This window comes from Aaosphaeria arxii (genome assembly GCF_010015735.1).
Source record: "Aaosphaeria arxii CBS 175.79 unplaced genomic scaffold BU24scaffold_2, whole genome shotgun sequence".
In the NCBI taxonomy this organism is placed as follows: domain Eukaryota; kingdom Fungi; phylum Ascomycota; class Dothideomycetes; order Pleosporales; genus Aaosphaeria; species Aaosphaeria arxii.
In genome coordinates, this window is record NW_022983475.1 from 3,396,958 (window position 1) to 3,413,799 (window position 16,842).

General features: G+C 50.2%; 8 protein-coding genes across 8 annotated transcripts; 2 read left to right on the plus strand and 6 right to left on the minus strand.

The window, feature by feature from the left end:
* Positions 1 to 65: 65 nt before the first annotated feature.
* Positions 66 to 2,184, minus strand: BU24DRAFT_439729 (fungal trichothecene efflux pump; the record flags this gene model as incomplete). The annotated part of the gene is made up of 6 exons (XM_033530326.1): positions 66 to 196; positions 266 to 565; positions 631 to 900; positions 959 to 1,393; positions 1,447 to 1,784; positions 1,991 to 2,184. 6 exons carry the CDS (start codon positions 2,182 to 2,184, stop codon positions 66 to 68), a joined length of 1,668 nt encoding a protein of 555 aa, XP_033388044.1.
* A 1,949-nt stretch (positions 2,185 to 4,133) lies between these two features.
* On the plus strand, positions 4,134 to 5,607 carry BU24DRAFT_386775 (Actin/actin-like protein). Its single transcript, XM_033524936.1, has 3 exons — positions 4,134 to 4,470; positions 4,526 to 4,649; positions 4,701 to 5,607. Exons 1-3 carry the CDS (start codon positions 4,147 to 4,149, stop codon positions 5,579 to 5,581), a joined length of 1,329 nt encoding a protein of 442 aa, XP_033388045.1. The 5' UTR covers positions 4,134 to 4,146; the 3' UTR covers positions 5,582 to 5,607.
* Positions 5,608 to 5,704: 97 nt separating this feature from the next.
* On the plus strand, positions 5,705 to 7,633 carry BU24DRAFT_489614 (uncharacterized protein). Its single transcript, XM_033533653.1, has 3 exons — positions 5,705 to 6,329; positions 6,387 to 7,092; positions 7,169 to 7,633. Exons 1-3 carry the CDS (start codon positions 5,818 to 5,820, stop codon positions 7,553 to 7,555), a joined length of 1,605 nt encoding a protein of 534 aa, XP_033388046.1. The 5' UTR covers positions 5,705 to 5,817; the 3' UTR covers positions 7,556 to 7,633.
* Positions 7,634 to 7,834: 201 nt separating this feature from the next.
* BU24DRAFT_419336 (alpha/beta-hydrolase) lies at positions 7,835 to 9,898 on the minus strand. The gene has a single exon (XM_033527191.1). It carries the CDS (start codon positions 9,562 to 9,564, stop codon positions 8,287 to 8,289), a length of 1,278 nt encoding a protein of 425 aa, XP_033388047.1. The 5' UTR covers positions 9,565 to 9,898; the 3' UTR covers positions 7,835 to 8,286.
* A 530-nt stretch (positions 9,899 to 10,428) lies between these two features.
* On the minus strand, positions 10,429 to 11,393 carry BU24DRAFT_125784 (uncharacterized protein). Its single transcript, XM_033520948.1, has 2 exons — positions 10,978 to 11,393; positions 10,429 to 10,920 (listed from the first exon to the last, which is right to left on the minus strand). The coding sequence occupies exons 1-2, from the start codon at positions 11,139 to 11,141 to the stop codon at positions 10,569 to 10,571; spliced, it is 516 nt and encodes a 171-aa protein (XP_033388048.1). The 5' UTR covers positions 11,142 to 11,393; the 3' UTR covers positions 10,429 to 10,568.
* A 1,570-nt stretch (positions 11,394 to 12,963) lies between these two features.
* Positions 12,964 to 14,050, minus strand: BU24DRAFT_125719 (DNA binding methylated-DNA--cysteine S-methyltransferase). The gene is made up of 4 exons (XM_033520947.1): positions 13,752 to 14,050; positions 13,678 to 13,690; positions 13,472 to 13,600; positions 12,964 to 13,408 (listed from the first exon to the last, which is right to left on the minus strand). Exons 1-4 carry the CDS (start codon positions 13,873 to 13,875, stop codon positions 13,198 to 13,200), a joined length of 477 nt encoding a protein of 158 aa, XP_033388049.1. The 5' UTR covers positions 13,876 to 14,050; the 3' UTR covers positions 12,964 to 13,197.
* Positions 14,051 to 14,388: 338 nt separating this feature from the next.
* On the minus strand, positions 14,389 to 15,923 carry BU24DRAFT_419340 (uncharacterized protein). Its single transcript, XM_033527192.1, has 3 exons — positions 15,633 to 15,923; positions 15,122 to 15,581; positions 14,389 to 15,066 (listed from the first exon to the last, which is right to left on the minus strand). The coding sequence occupies exons 1-3, from the start codon at positions 15,717 to 15,719 to the stop codon at positions 14,513 to 14,515; spliced, it is 1,101 nt and encodes a 366-aa protein (XP_033388050.1). The 5' UTR covers positions 15,720 to 15,923; the 3' UTR covers positions 14,389 to 14,512.
* Positions 15,728 to 16,367, minus strand: BU24DRAFT_419341 (uncharacterized protein). Its single transcript, XM_033527193.1, has one exon. It carries the CDS (start codon positions 15,985 to 15,987, stop codon positions 15,790 to 15,792), a length of 198 nt encoding a protein of 65 aa, XP_033388051.1. The 5' UTR covers positions 15,988 to 16,367; the 3' UTR covers positions 15,728 to 15,789.
* Between the last annotated feature and the right edge of the window lie 475 nt (positions 16,368 to 16,842).

The window sequence follows — 16,842 nt, forward strand, 5'->3', positions numbered from 1 at the left end:
ATATCATTAACACGTAGAGTTGATACCCGATAACTAGAAGCAAGCGAAACATACTTGGTAGACGACTATACTGCATCGCCCTCGTTTTCCTTGCCCACGCCTTGCATGTTGCCCTTCATTTGCAGTCTCTTCGCCACATTCATACTCAGATACTTCTCGAAATTCGGCGAGAGGCAAGCGAAGAAGATAAGCAACACTCCAAACGGTATTGTAGCGTAGAACACTATCCTGAAACTCTCCAAGTACGCCTTCTGCGTAGCCGCACCAGTCGCCGCAATAATTGCAGGAGTAATGCCCGGAACAGCGGTGAAATTGCCGAGCGTGATTCCCTCGAACAATGCGGGGAGTGATGACGCCGGTAGGCCAGTCGAGGTCGCGGCTGGGATTACGTATTCGGGGAGATAGGTGTTGAGCTTGTTGGTCAGGATGCCGACGTAGATCGTCTGAGCGACCGCACCTCCAATGGCTCGGATTGAACCGAGAACACCGGTGGCAAGACCAATATCTTGGGATTCGTAGATCATAGTGACGCCTGGGAAAACGATGTTGTCCACCCAGCCAATAACTGGAGACAATCGGCGTTAGCGAAGGTACTGGACGAAAGAGTAGAGATATTGTTGATGTACATACCAAAGGTTGCTAGAACACCTAGAGTGATGAAGGTAGCATAGCCATCGGGCTGGAGGCCAGCCTCAGCGCCTAGGAATGCAGTGCACATCACTGACAAGATAATGGTCTGCCACTTGGCCTTCGGTAGATACGAAATCGCGAGACCACCGAATGTCTGGCCGAGAAGGATGCCACCGCCAACGACAGAAGACGCCCATCCGATCTTAAGAGAATCAGTAGTGTAGATCGTTCCGAGGATTGTAGGCCATAGAACAGTAAGGGCGTAGTACACTATCTAAGATGTTAGACGAGGCTGATAGTAGAAAAAGGACAGGTGATTAATACTGACCCATTGCTGCGATACTTGCAACCATGACGATAGCCACATACTCAAGCTTTTTGAAGAGTCTTGGTGGCATGATTGCTTGTCCCTTGAATACATATTGCTCGTACAAACCAAAGGCCACCAGGGTAAGAGCACCTAGGATTAGGGCAGAGATAACTGCGGCACTCTTCCAGGGATATGTTCCTCCTCCCCAGGACAACCCAATGAGGAAGACGACGGTACCCGCGATGAAGAGGAAGATACCCACAAAGTCAAGCTCCTTAAACTGCTGCCACTTGGTCTTTCCTTGAACGTGAAGCTGATCGTATGTGGGAGGATGGTAGAGGAACTGGTAGAGGATGATAGTCACGCCTGACAGAATGATGCCAAGATAATAGGACCATCGCCAGCCGGCAGCCGTGTTCTGGATGAAGAGTCGAGCAATGATTGGGCCAAAGACTGCGTCTTTGATTAGTTGTGCATGCTGAGAGAGGAAGAAAGAATACACATACCGGCGAAAGGAAGGGAGGAAAGGAAGACCAATGTCACCACTGGACCCCTATGCTTGTTTGGCACAAGCTCTCCCAGTACGATACCGAATGATAGTTGGCCTGCAGCAGCGATTCCGTTCATCAGATTCGCGCCGATCAGAGTGTCGATATTCTGTGCGGTTCCTCCAACGATACACCCTAGCAAACCGAGCACTGAGGTGCCCAAAACCATCCATTTGCGGCCGAATATGTCAGACAAACGCCCAACAAGAAGGAACCCAATGGCAGAACCGATTGTCCAAATAGTAGCGACCCAATTGAGGTTCTTTGACGGGCCGATGTCGGCATTGATAAGTAGACTGTTAAGTGGTCAGAGACAAGGGTTCATAATATGCCAACAAATGTAATCGGGTAGTTGATCGATGAAGTGCTACATAATGTAGAGAAATCAGTACTCACAGGGTATTTGCTGGCAATACCCAGCCAAGATAGGCACAAATGCTACCACAACAGACTGCCTGTTTTGAATATAAGCTCTATGACCCAGTGTGATGGACTTGTCCACGGGAAACGCACAGTCACAGTGCCAATGAATTGGGGGCTCCAGTAATACCCCTTGGGCATATTATCTAGAGCACCGCCGATTGCGTGTGCATCGACAAGATCAACGTGCCCATCAGCATGAACCTTCTTGACGACATTGACATCTTCAAGGTGTTGTGCGGATTCGGTTTCGTTCTTTTCCACAGTTTCCGCCATAGTCACAGACTCTTTCTCCGAAGCCATGAATCGAAGAACAGGAGGTGGTATGAAGAACGATGGTCAAACGAATTTTACGGCTGTCCAGGGTGTGAACAAAGAATAGGAAGTATCGACCCTACCTGGGGAGGGTCAGCGCAAAAGTGCAATACGCTCGCAGATGCACATCAACTCTGCCTTCTGAAATGCGCAGGATATTGGAAGTTGATATACTGTCGTCGGACTTCTCCTATAGACCAAAGAGACCTCTCATTCGAGAAGTGTTGCACGATGTTGCTACGAGAGGTTCGGATTTCGTCTACCGCAAGCCTGTCGTAAAAAAACGCCTCAATGAACTCGGTCCAGCACCTCGACCATCTCTCATAGGTCCAGCTCAACTTCATTCGTTGAGGCGGGGAGTGATGACTAGAACTGGGAATTTAGCAGGGGGTACCAACTGCGAGAAAAGCATTAGTGGCTGGAACTGGCTTGCTCCCATTCGCCGTGATATTCGCTCGATTGGAACGGTGAAATCTCCGGCGTTATTCACTTGTACGCTAAATCATGCAGAGGATGCACCTAGAGCCACCCAGGAAGACTAAAAAGGTTGTTCGAGACCGTGGAGGCTGGTAATGTTATAAGCAGCATTGTGAATTCGATAGGATAGTTGTTGAGATAGTAGGCCTTCTGAGATAGACTCTCGAAGCTCGATGTAATGTATCGGATCTGTGCTGTTACACAAGATGCTGCCAATGCATACATTTGCTGTCCTCGCCGAAGTAGACCTGCGACCTGCGCACGAGGCATACTCAGCTTTTCAATCTTGTTATCGAAATATGGTCTTATGCGAGCATATCCGACACCTCAACGTGGAGCCACTGAAGCGTGCGTCTGGAATTTATGTCTTCATCTAGCATTTTGTGAAACAATCAAGAAGAAGCAGAAGCAGAACGCGCAACAAGGAGGAGGGCGTAGATACAGGCAACACCCCGTTTGAGCGAGAGCTAAAAGATCTCTCGATCGAAGCCAAATGATCTGAGCCTAGGCCTTCGAGATCGGTCTTGGGACTAAAGAACAAGGGAATCGCCGCGTGCTCAGTATTTACGAGCGATCACTCGTCAATTATGCTACGAGGTAGGAGTATGGGCAGATGTAAAGATCGAATGGAAGACGAAGTTAACCCGGGACAGTTGTCAGATGAGTGTACCTGTCGGATGCTCTGACCTACGAGGCATCTTACCTATGGCAGAATTAACGAGGGCTTATTCTGTTCCAACCTTCATAGAGCGGATCTTGTTTGACCTTATCATGAACACCGAACTGAACTGGAGCTGGGTATTCCTGAGAGACCAGAGATCCCCACCATATAGAAGAGAGATGAAAGCAGAATACAAGTGACTGCTGTTTTGGTTACAATTGCACGTGGTAGTGAAATGCTTGTAGACGACCAAGCGACAGACTTGGGTGCGGGAAGTGGATTCTGGGGAATTGTAAGGCCCACGAGTCGATGGAAATGCGGGGTATGCGCTTCTTGACTCGTAAGGATCCGCCAGATCGCGAGAGCTGTCGTAGCGCAAGGAGAATGCTCGCGTGAAGCACACGAGATTCATGCCGGGTTGGATGGAAATCAGGAAGATGTTAGCCTAAAGAAAGCGAGTTGCTGTAGAAATACACCTAACGCAGAAATTGGGTTAAAAATAATGATGACGGTCTAAGCATAAACGTCATAGAGCTCTCGAGTCCTCTGGTTATTGCCCTTGCAGACGTCAAATGCAGACTACCCTGCAGGACGGATGCAGTTCGTACAGCAGAGGGAAATGTTACACTTAAGTCTGAATCATAAACTTCGTAGTTAGTCGTAGGATACCGAAGCTCTGGGAATGTTTCTTCACGGGTACCAAGTTGTCTTGATGACTAAGCTAGCCTACTAGTTCGTTTTGAGATTGGTATCGTCGTTCCTACAATATACCATCCTCTACTACGATGCCTCCAAAGGGCAGAAAAGGCTCTGCTGCGCTTCCTGCGAAGACTTTGGTTCTCGATAATGGCGCATACACAATCAAAGCTGGTCTGATACCTACTACTTCAGCAAACCCTACTATCGACGACTGCAGTGTCATTCCCAACTGCGTCGCTCGCAGCAATCGAGATAGACTGACGTACGTCGCATCTGAGCTCGCGGAATGCAAGGACTTCGGCGAGTTGGCTTTTAGGAGACCAGTCGAAAAGGGGTTTATTGTCAATTGGGAGGCAGAGAAAGCGATATGGGAGCACGAATTCCTGGGAACCGCGGGGGAGGGGTTAAGGGTGGGTATGTCTTTGTCGCAGATTGAGAGGGACTTTTACTTACAGTGGTGCATAGTGTGAACCGAAAGAGACAAATCTGCTATTGACGGAGAAGCCGAATTGCCCTAAAGAGTTGCAGAAGAATTGCGACGAGATTGTCTTCGAGCAGTTCGAGTTCGCGGCTTATTATCGTTGCGTCGGTATGGGCTTCGACCTTCACACTTGTTCAGACTGCTAATCTGCTTGGTTAGGACCGATTTTGAACTCCTACCACCCTTCGGAACCATCATCCTTATCATCTCTGCCACAAGAGTGCCTCCTCGTCATCGACACATCCTACTCCGATACAACCGTTTTGCCGATATATTCTGGACAGCTCATTCAGCTCGCAGTGCGACGTCTGGAGGTTGGCGGAAAGCTTATGACGAATTACCTGAAGGAGCTTTCTTCGCTTCGACATTACAACATGATGGAGGAAACATATTTGCTGAACGAAATAAAAGAAGCAATCTCGTTTGTTTCGCCGTCTGCGCATCAATTCGCGAAGGACCTGGACCGGACATGGAAAGGTCGTTTGGGTGACAAGAGAACTTTGGATCCTGATATAGTTGTCGATTATGTGCTCCCAGACTACGAGCAGTCTGTCCATGGGTACGCACGACCACATGACCCGGCCAAATTAAAGATGCGTCGAGGGCTGCAGCCCCTACAAGGACCAAGAGAAGATGTTCTCCCGCTTGGCAACGAACGATTTGCGGTGCCAGAGTTGCTATTCAACCCAACAGATATTGGTATGCAAGCGGCTGGACTACCAGGAGTGATTATGGAGTCGCTGGCTGTTCTTCCGGAGGCTCTCAAAATTGGAATGCTCGCTAATATTGTCGTTGTTGGAGGCAATTCCTTGATATCAGGTTTCATGGAGAGGCTAGAATCTGAACTAAGAGTAATGGTGCCATCACAGTATTTACTCAACGTCACTCGAGCGGATGACCCAATCAAACATACTTGGCTGGGAGCTGCACGGTTCGCAAGCCAATCCAGCTTGTTGAAAAGTGTATTGGTTACAAAAGCCGAATATGACGAGAAGGGTGCAACCTGGCTAGCGAAAAGATTTGCGGGAGGCGAGAAATAGGACGCCTCTAGCGAGTCAACCGTAAGAAATTATTTGTAAAAACATCACATAGTAATAGTAATGACTGTACATCAATGTTGGAAAGCTGAGGGTAAACTTTGAACGTGACGAAACAATTGTCCAGATGAGTGAATGCATCTGATTGGTCAACGCTAATCGCCGAACCTCCGACTTCTCAAGTCTTCGTTCTATCTTTTTCATCATGGTTGTGAGCTATCATCAACATTCACAGCAAAATGCGCCGGATACCGCGATCCTCGCGGTCGATTGACCCATCGATTCCCTCCTCAAGCATGATCGCTTCAAGAGTACCATCATCGCACGTCTGTCGCTCCGCCCTTACCTCCTCCCCCCTCGCTCGCACAACCACCGCATGCTTTTCCACCACCTCGCGCTACAACATCCTTGGGGGCACACAAGATAAAAAGAAGCATCAGGCGTTTGTGAGGAAATGGCAGAAGAGATTGCTCGGTGATTCGGAGCCAATTGGCGCCCACGTGGATCCCTACGATGCGACGTCCCCCGTTCGAATCAGCCCTGAGGAAACTGGAGAAGAGGTTGAGACGATAGAAGAATCGGCGTCAGAGTCATATGGAGCCCCATACCGGCCTGCAAAAACGGGAGAAGGTCTGACAAAGGTTGGAGGGAAAGAGTGGATTCAAGAGCGGGAGGAAGAGCTACTCTTGCGGAGGTTTAACATCCTAGTGGCGCCACAAGGACATACCTATGGCGAAATTGTGAATTACGAGTATGGCTTGCTCTTCCCACCCCTAACATGATAAGAAGTATGCTAATTGTTGCGAAGTTTTGCTCCGCAAGAGAAGGTCAAGAGGTTCAAAGAGTTGCAAGCGCTTTTCCATCAAGCCGTTGTCGAGGTCTTCACGCTCAAACAATCTGGAAAGAAGATTGCTTTCCCACAGTTTGCCAACATAGACCCCGCATGGACAAGAAATGTCAAGCTACATGCTTCACCGGCCGGCAGTGTGGTCCTCTCAAATGTCCAACCGGAGGACGTTGAACAATTCCTGGCCGCTGTCGAGGATCCAGCTGCTCAAATCGCGGAGGCAGTCGACGAGCTCGTAATCGACGAGGCTTTTGAATCCACCGCAGAGGCCGTCGAGGAGGCCGTTCCAGAGCTTGACGTTGCAAAAGAAGGCAAGAAGGCATCCCCCGCAGCCAAGAAGACCGAAGGCAACCCATTCGACTTCATGTCGAACCGACCTGTATCGCGCGTTAAGCCCGACGAGCCCGTTCCGGAGGTCGAGCAGATCGTTGAGACAACCGAAGCACCACAGGGTCTGGCATTCATTGAGTCTGCTCACCAAGCCCTCGACAAGGAGCTGTCCTCTCACCGTCACGACATTCTTTTCGCCGCCGCCAACACCTCCGAGCGAACCATTGCTGCACTCCGCAAATCCGTACACGGCACCGTTTCCCCTTCCGTTCTTGAGTCCACAATCGAGGCCAAATACGGCGGCATCGCCTTGAACGATCTCGCCGTCAAGTTTGCCGTAAGCCCACATTTCCCTCACACCCCTCACATCCCCACTCTTCAATCAAAAAGCTAACCCTCAATCCCCCCAACAGATCACGAAGCGAATCCTCCAACTCACCGGCCACCGCATCCCCGACCCAACCTTCAACTCCGCCAAAAACCTCGGCGACCTCTTCTCCGCCCTCGTCTCCGCCTCCCGCCCGAAACCCACCACCGTCCGCGACGCCCTCAAGCACGAGGCGAAACTCCAGCACATCCGCAGCAAGCACGGCAAGAACAAGAAGTCGGCGTCTCCCTCTACCTCTTCATCTAACAACCGAAACGCCGCCCAGAAACCTACCCTCGCAGCGCTCCCGAACGTCAGGTTCCAGGGCAAGCGCATCTCGCCCGTGCAGAAGGAGAAGGAGGTCGGCAGGTGGAAGGTCATCGAGTACGCGCTCGCGGAGAGGGACCTCCCAAGGCTGTCAAAGGATGCTTAGAGGGCCACAACGACTCCTTTTTAGCAAATTCCCATGCTGGGGATATTTTGAGATAGAAAATGTAAAAATATGAATTGTATAATGTACACTTACATGTATTCCGCGGCGACATTGACTTCCATTGATGTGCATGTTTCTCACATAATTTTCATCATCGGTGACCTTTTCCATGGATGCGGCCATCGTGCGTTCACATACGGTGGAATATTCATTCGACACGCAATGCAATGCAAGATAATCAAAACATCACTCACACGAACCAGCAATCTCGTTCTTCTTGCACTTTTGAATCTCCTTTTTCATTTCTCGATCCGACGACGACGATGACGATGACGCTGTTTACCATCCAATGCATGCACGTATGCTGTCCGGGATGCCATCTGCGTCTATGTATATACCTCGTAGTAGTAGAACGCCCCAAGAAAAAAAGAAGAAACGAATATGTGGAAGAGAAACCTCAGGGGGAGATACACTTTCCCCCTCTTGCCCCTTTCCCCATATCCCTACGCATGTGGGGTAAGAAAAGGTAAATAGATGACGTTTTTGTGAACCTCTGAACCGAATAAAAGCGACTGAGAAAGATAACCCCCCCTGGGAGGAAATGGGGAAAACGCCGATGACCCAGATGAAATAGTACGTAGCCATGCGCATGCCAATCAACGAACCGAAAACAAAAAAAGACAACCCCCCTAGATAAACCCCCTACCACACCATGCAAAAGCACATCAGATCTACACCTCATCCCCAGACTTCGCATCGTCGTCCTCGATCTCAAACATGCGCTTGAGCTCCCGACACGCCACCATATACTGCTCCCTCGCGCCGGGGCTCTCCCGCAGCGGATTCGGCGCCTTGTCCCACGCGTGCGGAACCCCAGGGACGCAGTGGTAATGCACGCGCTTGCCGAGATCGTACTTGAGCTTGTCGCGGAAGCGCTCGCCCTCGGCGAGCAGCATGTCCCACTCGCAGCAGAAGATGACGATGTCGTCGGGCAGGGCCTTCAGCATCTCGGTGGGCGCGACGCCGGGGGAGAGCCAGGGGTGCGCGAGGTCGAGGGCGGGCGGTTGCAGGTAGGAGTCGTCGAAGAGCTGGGTGAAGACGGCGGGGAGTTGCTGGTCGGTGCGGGCGCAGGTTGCGCGGCGTTGCTCACGGGTCTGCGTGTAGTCGGTCGGTGGGTAGAAGGAGACGATGCCGCGGATCTTGGCGAGGTGGGAGGACCCCTCGGTGATGACGGACACGGCGCCGTTTTCTTTGTAGGAGGAGACGAGGGAGAGGGAGGACGCGCCAGTTTGGCGGAGCATCGCGATGCGGTCGAGGCGGGACTTTTGGCGGACGAGGGGTAGCCGCGAGGAGGTGGGGGAGATGTCGAGGCGGGACTTCTGGGGGACGAGAGGAAGGCGGGATCCTGCTGGGTGAGGGAGGGAGGTGTTGGAGATGGCGGAGTTGACTGTGTGGACGTTTTGGATCTGCTGGCTGAGGACCTGGGGAGGTACGCTTCCTGCTCGTCCGTCTTGGATTTTGGCGCCGGAGGGTGAGCGGTCGAGGAGTTCGCCCTGGAGACAGAGTGGCACGGTGAACGACATGTTGCCGCCAGAGGAGAAACCAGATATCGCGAAACGGTCCGAGTCGAGGTACAATTCCTCCGCGTTCTGCGCCAGCCATAGGATCACGTCTGCACCGTCCTCAACGGCCGTGGGGAATGGGTATTCTGGCGCAAGACGATAGTCGACGCTGACGACCACGGCGCCGACCTGGTCTACAACAGTACCTGCCCACCGCGCATCGTCCCTCGCAGTGCCCAAGACGAAACCCCCTCCATGGAAATTTATGACAACAGGATATCTCTTAGCGGCCTTGAGCTTCTTGCTCGCCTTGTAACCTTTCGGCGTATAGAATTGGAGTCGGATTTTACCCTTGAGCGGGGAGACGGTCGCATCGATATATCGGGAGAAGGCAGGCTTGGGAGGGAGTGGCCTGGCGAGTTTATGGAGCATCATTCCGATGCCCATTAGGACGCGCCAGAATTGGGCCTGGATATGAAGCACCCATCGTGGCCTGGATGTTCCTTCTGGCATCGTGTGTGAATTGTGTGAGGTGTGCAATGCTCTCGAGCGTCGTGCGACGATATCCCGAGTCTGCGCAGGTGGACGTGGGTGTGGGAGGAATGTGAAATAGTTCGCTAGATAGAAGCCATAGGAAGGACAGCGGTAGAGCCCTTCAGGCCTGTACTGCAATTATTTTGATTACGCTGGTGGCGGACTTCCCGCGAGTAGATGTTCGTATAAGAGAATGACAAGAAGTAAAAAAGGGAGGGTTAGTGATCTAGTGCGGGCTGGCTGATGGTTACAGATTGGCAGAGGAGGGATCCTGGAAAGGAGACGCGATGCTGTTGGCTACATAGCCTACGCGTGGCCATGACGTACCCGATCGGTGGGATCTGACGGGGTTCGCCAAGTACCACTCAGCCATCTCTACCTGTCAACTATGACGATTCAAGGTAAGCATTCATTTACAATCGCATCCTACATCACGATTTTGCATGTTGTTACCGTCTTTCAGGCTTGTGGGAGGCATGAATTCATGCAACCCAATGATTGAGTAATCATTCATAACCAATAGGACTATCGAGCAGGGCCGGCAACCAATCTGTCGGCATGCGGAATAAGTACGACCCATGGAAACAAACCCCCCCGCTCTGCTCTCGGAGAGTTCTCTTGAACAAAACAAAATCATATCAAAAAAGACAAGGGACGTGCTGCAGTAGCAGATGTACAGCTGCTCAAGTCCTCAGAAAGCGCCAAACGCTCGCCTGTTGATGCTGCTATGGTGACCGGTGCAATGCTAATTAAAACCCAAAACGAAATCAGATCCAGCCCCTACTGCGGTGGTATTGCAGTAGGTGGTATCGTCAATCTCATGAATGAATGCCACAAGGGATCAAAACGCCATCGGAGAAGCTCCTACCCGTACGCTAATGGAATCGAAGAAGAGGAAATCGTGGAGGTGGCAAGGACTAAGCCTCGATGAACTCGTAATCCTCATCTTCTGGAGCGACCTTCTTCTTGCTGACCTTGGGCATTGGAGAGAGAGCATCGCCGTGGACATCCAGTACCTCATATTCCCGCTTGATGAGCGTATCCGTTTGGCGGTCCTCGAAGCGTTCGATGGCCTGGGCTAGAGCCTGTCCGAGGATTTGGCTGCCCTGGGATGGTCCCCTTGTGGCATCGTACGAATATGTGATCTCAGCATCGGGAGCCGGGGCGGCGGAGGAAGGTTCAACGTCCTCATCGGCCGAAGAGTCGCCACTAGCATATGCGATGTCGTTCCTGATTGAAGTGCGAGCCTTGTTCATGTTCGATGACGCTCTATACACTATTAGTCATTCACTGCCACTGTAAGCTGCCACGGAGACTTTTGCTCACTTGGGGACTGCTGCGATGCGTGCAGGTCGGGGCCGAGCATCTTCGACGCGCCGTCCAGGGCCAAAAGATTGACCATGGGCCCACTTGACTCGGTGGTCCTTGTCGCGATTGAACTCCTTGGCTTCGCTGCGGAGGTCGCTGGTGAAGGTTTGTTCGGCAGACATGATGACTGTTGTGGAAGAAAGTTGGGAAGTACAAAAGTGGATCGCAGGGAGGTAAGTGGTAGGTAGGTAGGTAGAGGTAGGCACCCAGGGATTAAGGGACAAGTAATTGTATATGCGAAGGAATAAAGGAAGTCGACAGCAAGTACAAAGAAATGTAAGGTAAGTCAAGTGTGACAGGAAGGTGTTGATAGGTATAGGTAGTTAAGGTTTGGAAGAGAGGTAGAAGCCGAAAGGGGGAACTGGTGACTAGTGACTGGTGACGGATGACTGGAGGGTTCCAGGGAATGTTTGGGATGACTCCGGTGTTTGTTTGCTGTGACTCAGTCGTGGTACTTGTAGCTTATGAGTGAATAGGTTGAGAGGTAAGCTGTGATGTGAGTACCTAGATAGTGGCTATGTTATGGAGGTACCCTCGGAGGTAGTGGAGATATTGATAGTAACAGCCACAACTCGCGCGCGTATGAGTATAGGTATGGAAGAAGGTAGAAGAACAGGTTGAATAGATTATTGTATTGTAGCAAGCAGGCAAGTAACTGGTACTGTGACTGACTGGCTTGTGACTGTTTGACTTGACTTTGATTGCTGCGCACGGAGGCGAAGTGGACAATGAGTCCCTTTTATGGAGGGAGTCACCCGCCTACCACGAGATCCCCGATTCAAAGAAGGGCGCAACGCCTCGCCTCGCCGTGCCTCCACTCCCCACATGCGCTGCTGCCTTTGTCGTACCCGTACCCGTAATGTGCCATTCTTGGAATAAACCTTGAACCCCCGGCTCAAGGCAGGCCTTGGTGAGGGGAGGTCGCCAAAGAGTGGGCGGGTTGGGGTGAATGGTATGGTATGGTATGGGATGGATGGATAGACGGATGGCGCATGCGATAAGGGTCAACGATGATGGAATGGAAACGAGCCTCGTGACAGAAACCCGATTGGCCGACGCTGCCCTTTTCAAACCGGAATCTTGCGTGCTCCCTCTCCCGGTTCCAGGAGTCAGTCAAGTCAAGGCTTCAAGGCTCAATAGTCGAGACTCAAGGCCACCAGGTTGTATCATGGTGATGATGACACCGCCGCCGCCGCCGCCGCCGTCGTCTAGGCCAGGTTTTGGGAGTGTATTATGACACCGTCATCATCATCATGCGCCCTGCTGCTACCCTCTCACGCCTCTGTAACAGACGAACAACAACAATAATAATATGTACATCATTATTTGTACCTCGGAGCAAAACGTGGTTATCATAGTCATGTCATGAGTTATTACTGTCGGAACATGGGAAGCTATCTGCGAACTTGTTAATGACTTGTTACCTCCAGCTTGGTCTCGATCCCCATAGTCTTGCAACTATTGTATTGCGTCTATGCACAACATCACTGACGCGACCAAATGATCCGCAATCCAATCTCCACAATCTCCACTGAAAGGTTCCCTATCTCGGTAGTATCCCCTTGTCCTCTGTGGTCCTTTGCAGTGTACAGTACCTTCAACTCTCACTCAGACATAGGTGAACAGTCACGGAGCTGCGGTGCGCATACTCACACATCCCGTACAGTAGTCATATTAAACTTTCATCTCTCCGCCCTTCTCAACAAATAGCATCTATTGTATTTCCCGCGTGTGAGTATGTTACTAATATATATGAGTTACATACTGTGTAGTATGTACAGAGTAAGTAGAGTGCCTCCTATCGGCATTCCAGCTTATGACATGGGGTCGCCATGGCACGCAGTCTAGATAAGAACCCGGATTCGGCCGTCCCCCTCCATCTTATCCCACCCCCAGACATCCATTGCCTACTTGGGATGTCCGAAGACCTATCTCCCAGACTCCCTCCCACTCTCTATCTACCGGGTACCTCGCAACAATATCCCATCCACTATCCCTAAGTCCAGAAGAGAATAGAACAGATCAGATCAGTTCTCAACATGTTGCCGTTCACAGTGACAGATTTGCTTTCAGTCTGTGTCTCTAACCCCCGAACACGTCAGCTCCAGTCTTCACTGTCAGCTACCGTGTTCGTAACCCATTATCAGCTGCGAACACATGTTCGACATCCATGATCATTCAGGTATGGTAGGCAGCTGCTTCTTCGTCCTCTTCCTCTCCCTCGTCGTCCTCGCTTTCGCTCTCCACAAGGCCAGCTTCGCTTGGCAACTCGTCTGGAAACCAGCCATACTTTGAGAGCTCTATTGAGTACTCCCCCATCGGCCCTCGCTCTACCTCAACCCCTTCAGCTCTTAGTGCTGTTGCTTGTCTGCTGGCTCCCGTGGGGCCCCTTTGTCTCATTAATACAAACATGCCTTTGTCATATCGTGAAATAAAGCAGCTGAAAACTAACCTCGGGCTGATGCTCCCTTTCGCGTTGATCACGCGCTGCCACGGCACGTTCCCATCATGATAGGTCGCGCTCTTCTTGCTCGGGTCTACTGACCGAGAGGGGAGATGTTTGAGCACCACCCCAACCTGTCTTCGATCGTCACACACTCCTCATCAGTTCGGAATCCAACTACACGCATGGTTCTTCAAGTCAGGAAACAAAAATACCTCGGACATTCAGCTGCATGCAATGTTAGTCTCGCGGTCCTGGTCTGCGGACACGTACTGAGGTATTCCCTTACGCTTCCCGACCAGCCGTGCTATGTGTCCGTATGACGTAACTCGTCCCCGGGGGATCTCTTGCACGGCTTCGTACACGGCCGTGTACCAGGCCCATACTTCTTCGGATCGCTCGCCGGGTGCCATGTTGCTTGAGGATGATGCAGTAGGGGTTCTTCTGAACGGTTGGCGTATGAGTCCCAAACAGCTCGGCCAAACGAAGGGGAACGCGCTAGCGCGAAGTCACATGACTGTAATTCGCCATGATTGAATTAATAGATATTGGAGTTTGTGTAATTATAAAGAGAATAGATGGATGGGTATCATGTCAACTATGATTTCAAAGAGTATCTTGACTTTAGATATCGGAATGACAAACCATTCACTTCAATCACGATATAACCCTATCGCTCGCCACCTCAATGATAAATGCTAGGATTGGGCCAGAAAAAGCCCTTTTGTACGATGATTATAGTATCAAAACACACCAGTGATTGCTATAATTCTTTTGAACAATCTCGAAGTCCCTTCCTATCTCAACTTTTCACACTCACGGTATAACAAGTCTCCTCGTTGCGTACAGGGTCACTTCGCTGCTCCACGAGCAGGTTCTAATACTTGTCGAGAAGTTGAAATCAATCACAAGAGACTTGAATTTGTCCAATAAATATATGCCAGCCTTCATAGCACTCCATCCCCTAGTGCCTCTGGCAAAAGCGATCATTGCGTTTTCACATAAACATTTGATATTAGCAGAAAAACCCGGGATCCTATCCCACTGCGCTCAGGGTTTATGGCCATAGATGCATAAAGGATCGTGGCAAACCTTCTTCTTCCTGCTGTTATAGCATTCACCTCTTCGAGCGATTGTCCACAGTGAATCAAATTCGTCAGTGGTTAGCCTTTGCTCTACCTGGTGTACCCGGTCGCAACCCTTGCATGCACCAGTCAGATAAAACCAGTGGCAAAGCCTCATCTTCTCAATCCTTTTCACATCTTCTATCGTGACGGTGACCGGCCGATCATAACGTAGTCCACTCTTGTTATCGATCCTAACTGGTAGAAGCCTCATTTGCCAAGCAAAGGGGTTCTGAAAGCGTTTTCCACCTTTAGACGCACCGGAAACTCCAGAAGCCACTGGCCCGGTGAACAGTCCGCGAAATTCCACTGTCGGGAGACCCAAAGCCTCCAACTTTGGATGACACACCCCGTCCTTCAACAAGGTAATCTTTCCAGTTGAAACAAACTGGCCTAGAAATGTCGCGTAGCCTGCATCATGGCAACAACCGAGAAACACTCGCTTACACTGCCAGATACGACTGTGAAATTCTACCCTCTCTGTCGATAGATTAGTAGGTTTGAGATTTTGATTGCTGAAGGATATAGGACATACCACGAATCCTCTGATCAGCATGCTCCTTTCCTCCACCCACATCTACATGGGCGAACATTCGTTGCCGACAAACAAAGCCACTCCAAAAATGTCTCCACTCGTTAATTGACCGCACCTGACTGTTGTCGACCAGTGTCTTGCCTAGACCTTCCGTGTTGGCGTAAGTCTCGACAACGATATCACATTGATCAAAATCATTCCCCAAGCTCTTAATGTGTTCTTTTACCGCTTTAGCTAACATATCCGCAGCCTTTTTACCCCCTTCTTCACCTTCATTCAAGCCATTAAAGTAGTACCCATCTGCATCGACGATTACCAAAACATATGGCTTCGCCGTCAACTTTGATGACAACTCATTGTTCTGCTCTTGCAGCCCACGTCGCGCAGAGATCTCATGTTCCAAATCTAGCTTTGTCTTCTTTAGCTCCTCTGTCGTAGCTTGTAACTTGGCCACAAGTTCCTGCAACAGTTTAGCTCGACGATCATCTCAATGAAGTGGGCCCCTACATACATCCAACAACTCCTCTCGCTTCCTATCCTCCTCCTTGCACTTCTCAACTCGTGAATAAAGACTATCCACTTGCGTTGACGAAATCATCTAAACCGACAGACCACGGAGGGCCAAAGAGATAAGTTTCTCTTAATTCAGTGCGGCGTGGGCTGGCATGTTAGTTGGCATATCGGCCTTTAGATAATCCGAGCTTCGTCCTGCAAGTGTGGGGATCCAATTGCAGGCCGACATCCTGCACCAGCTTGGAAGCGAAGCCGATCCTACGTGCATGTGCAAAAGAAGGTATGGGACTGGTCACGCTCAGAGGCAAGAAAGGGGAGTGAAATCGGTCTTCAAATGCTATCAAATCTGACATGTATAAGTAGAGCTTATAGTTGCGGGTGTACTTATTTAGGGGTCGTGCACTGCCGACTCTATACCTTCTCTGCTCACTATTAACCGTCAGCCGGGGGCTGATATATGGTACCTTGCTATTTGTACCTCGTATGGTCTGCTGGGTAACATTGTACTTCGAATACACGCAAGCTCTTCTGTTGTTACAGTACTTAGCTAGCTTTATCTGCAAAATTCTGTACTAGTAAACGCATGAAAGGAGAAACAATCCCCGCATGCCTAGATCTTGGAGGCACCGTGGCGTGGGCAGAGATGCACGAAGGACACACTCGAGGACACATGTTATGCCCTATGTTGTACTTAGTTTAACTTTGAGGTCGGTATGTATAAAGTAGCCACGAGGTTTAAATTGAAGAGAATTCAACACTGTACGTTGTTAGTATACTAAAAGAGCATTTATATAGACTGAGGATTTTGCACAGGACTCTTCCGTTATCTTTCTTTTATAATTTACATAGCTTTCAACTCTAGAGATCCCGTCTTTCTTAGTTGCGCTTTCTCTATAGCTATATGACATATTAAGGCTATTGCTCCGCAGGCGCCAAATATCTGCAAGGAAAAAATGAACAACATAGAACACTGCAGAAGATCTCCATAGACACGTATAATATTGTCAAGCAATGAACACGGATTGTTGCTACATGGTTACAGAATGTAGAATTGTCTGCTAACGCCTTATTGGCCCAGGCACGACCGGAAACGCACCTCCCATTCGATGATGGCACTTTCTTTTCCTAGGAACATGCTCCATCCGACTTTATCTACTACTTCAATTGTTTCTGTTGTCTAGCACTCACTTTGATTGTCAAACCCATCT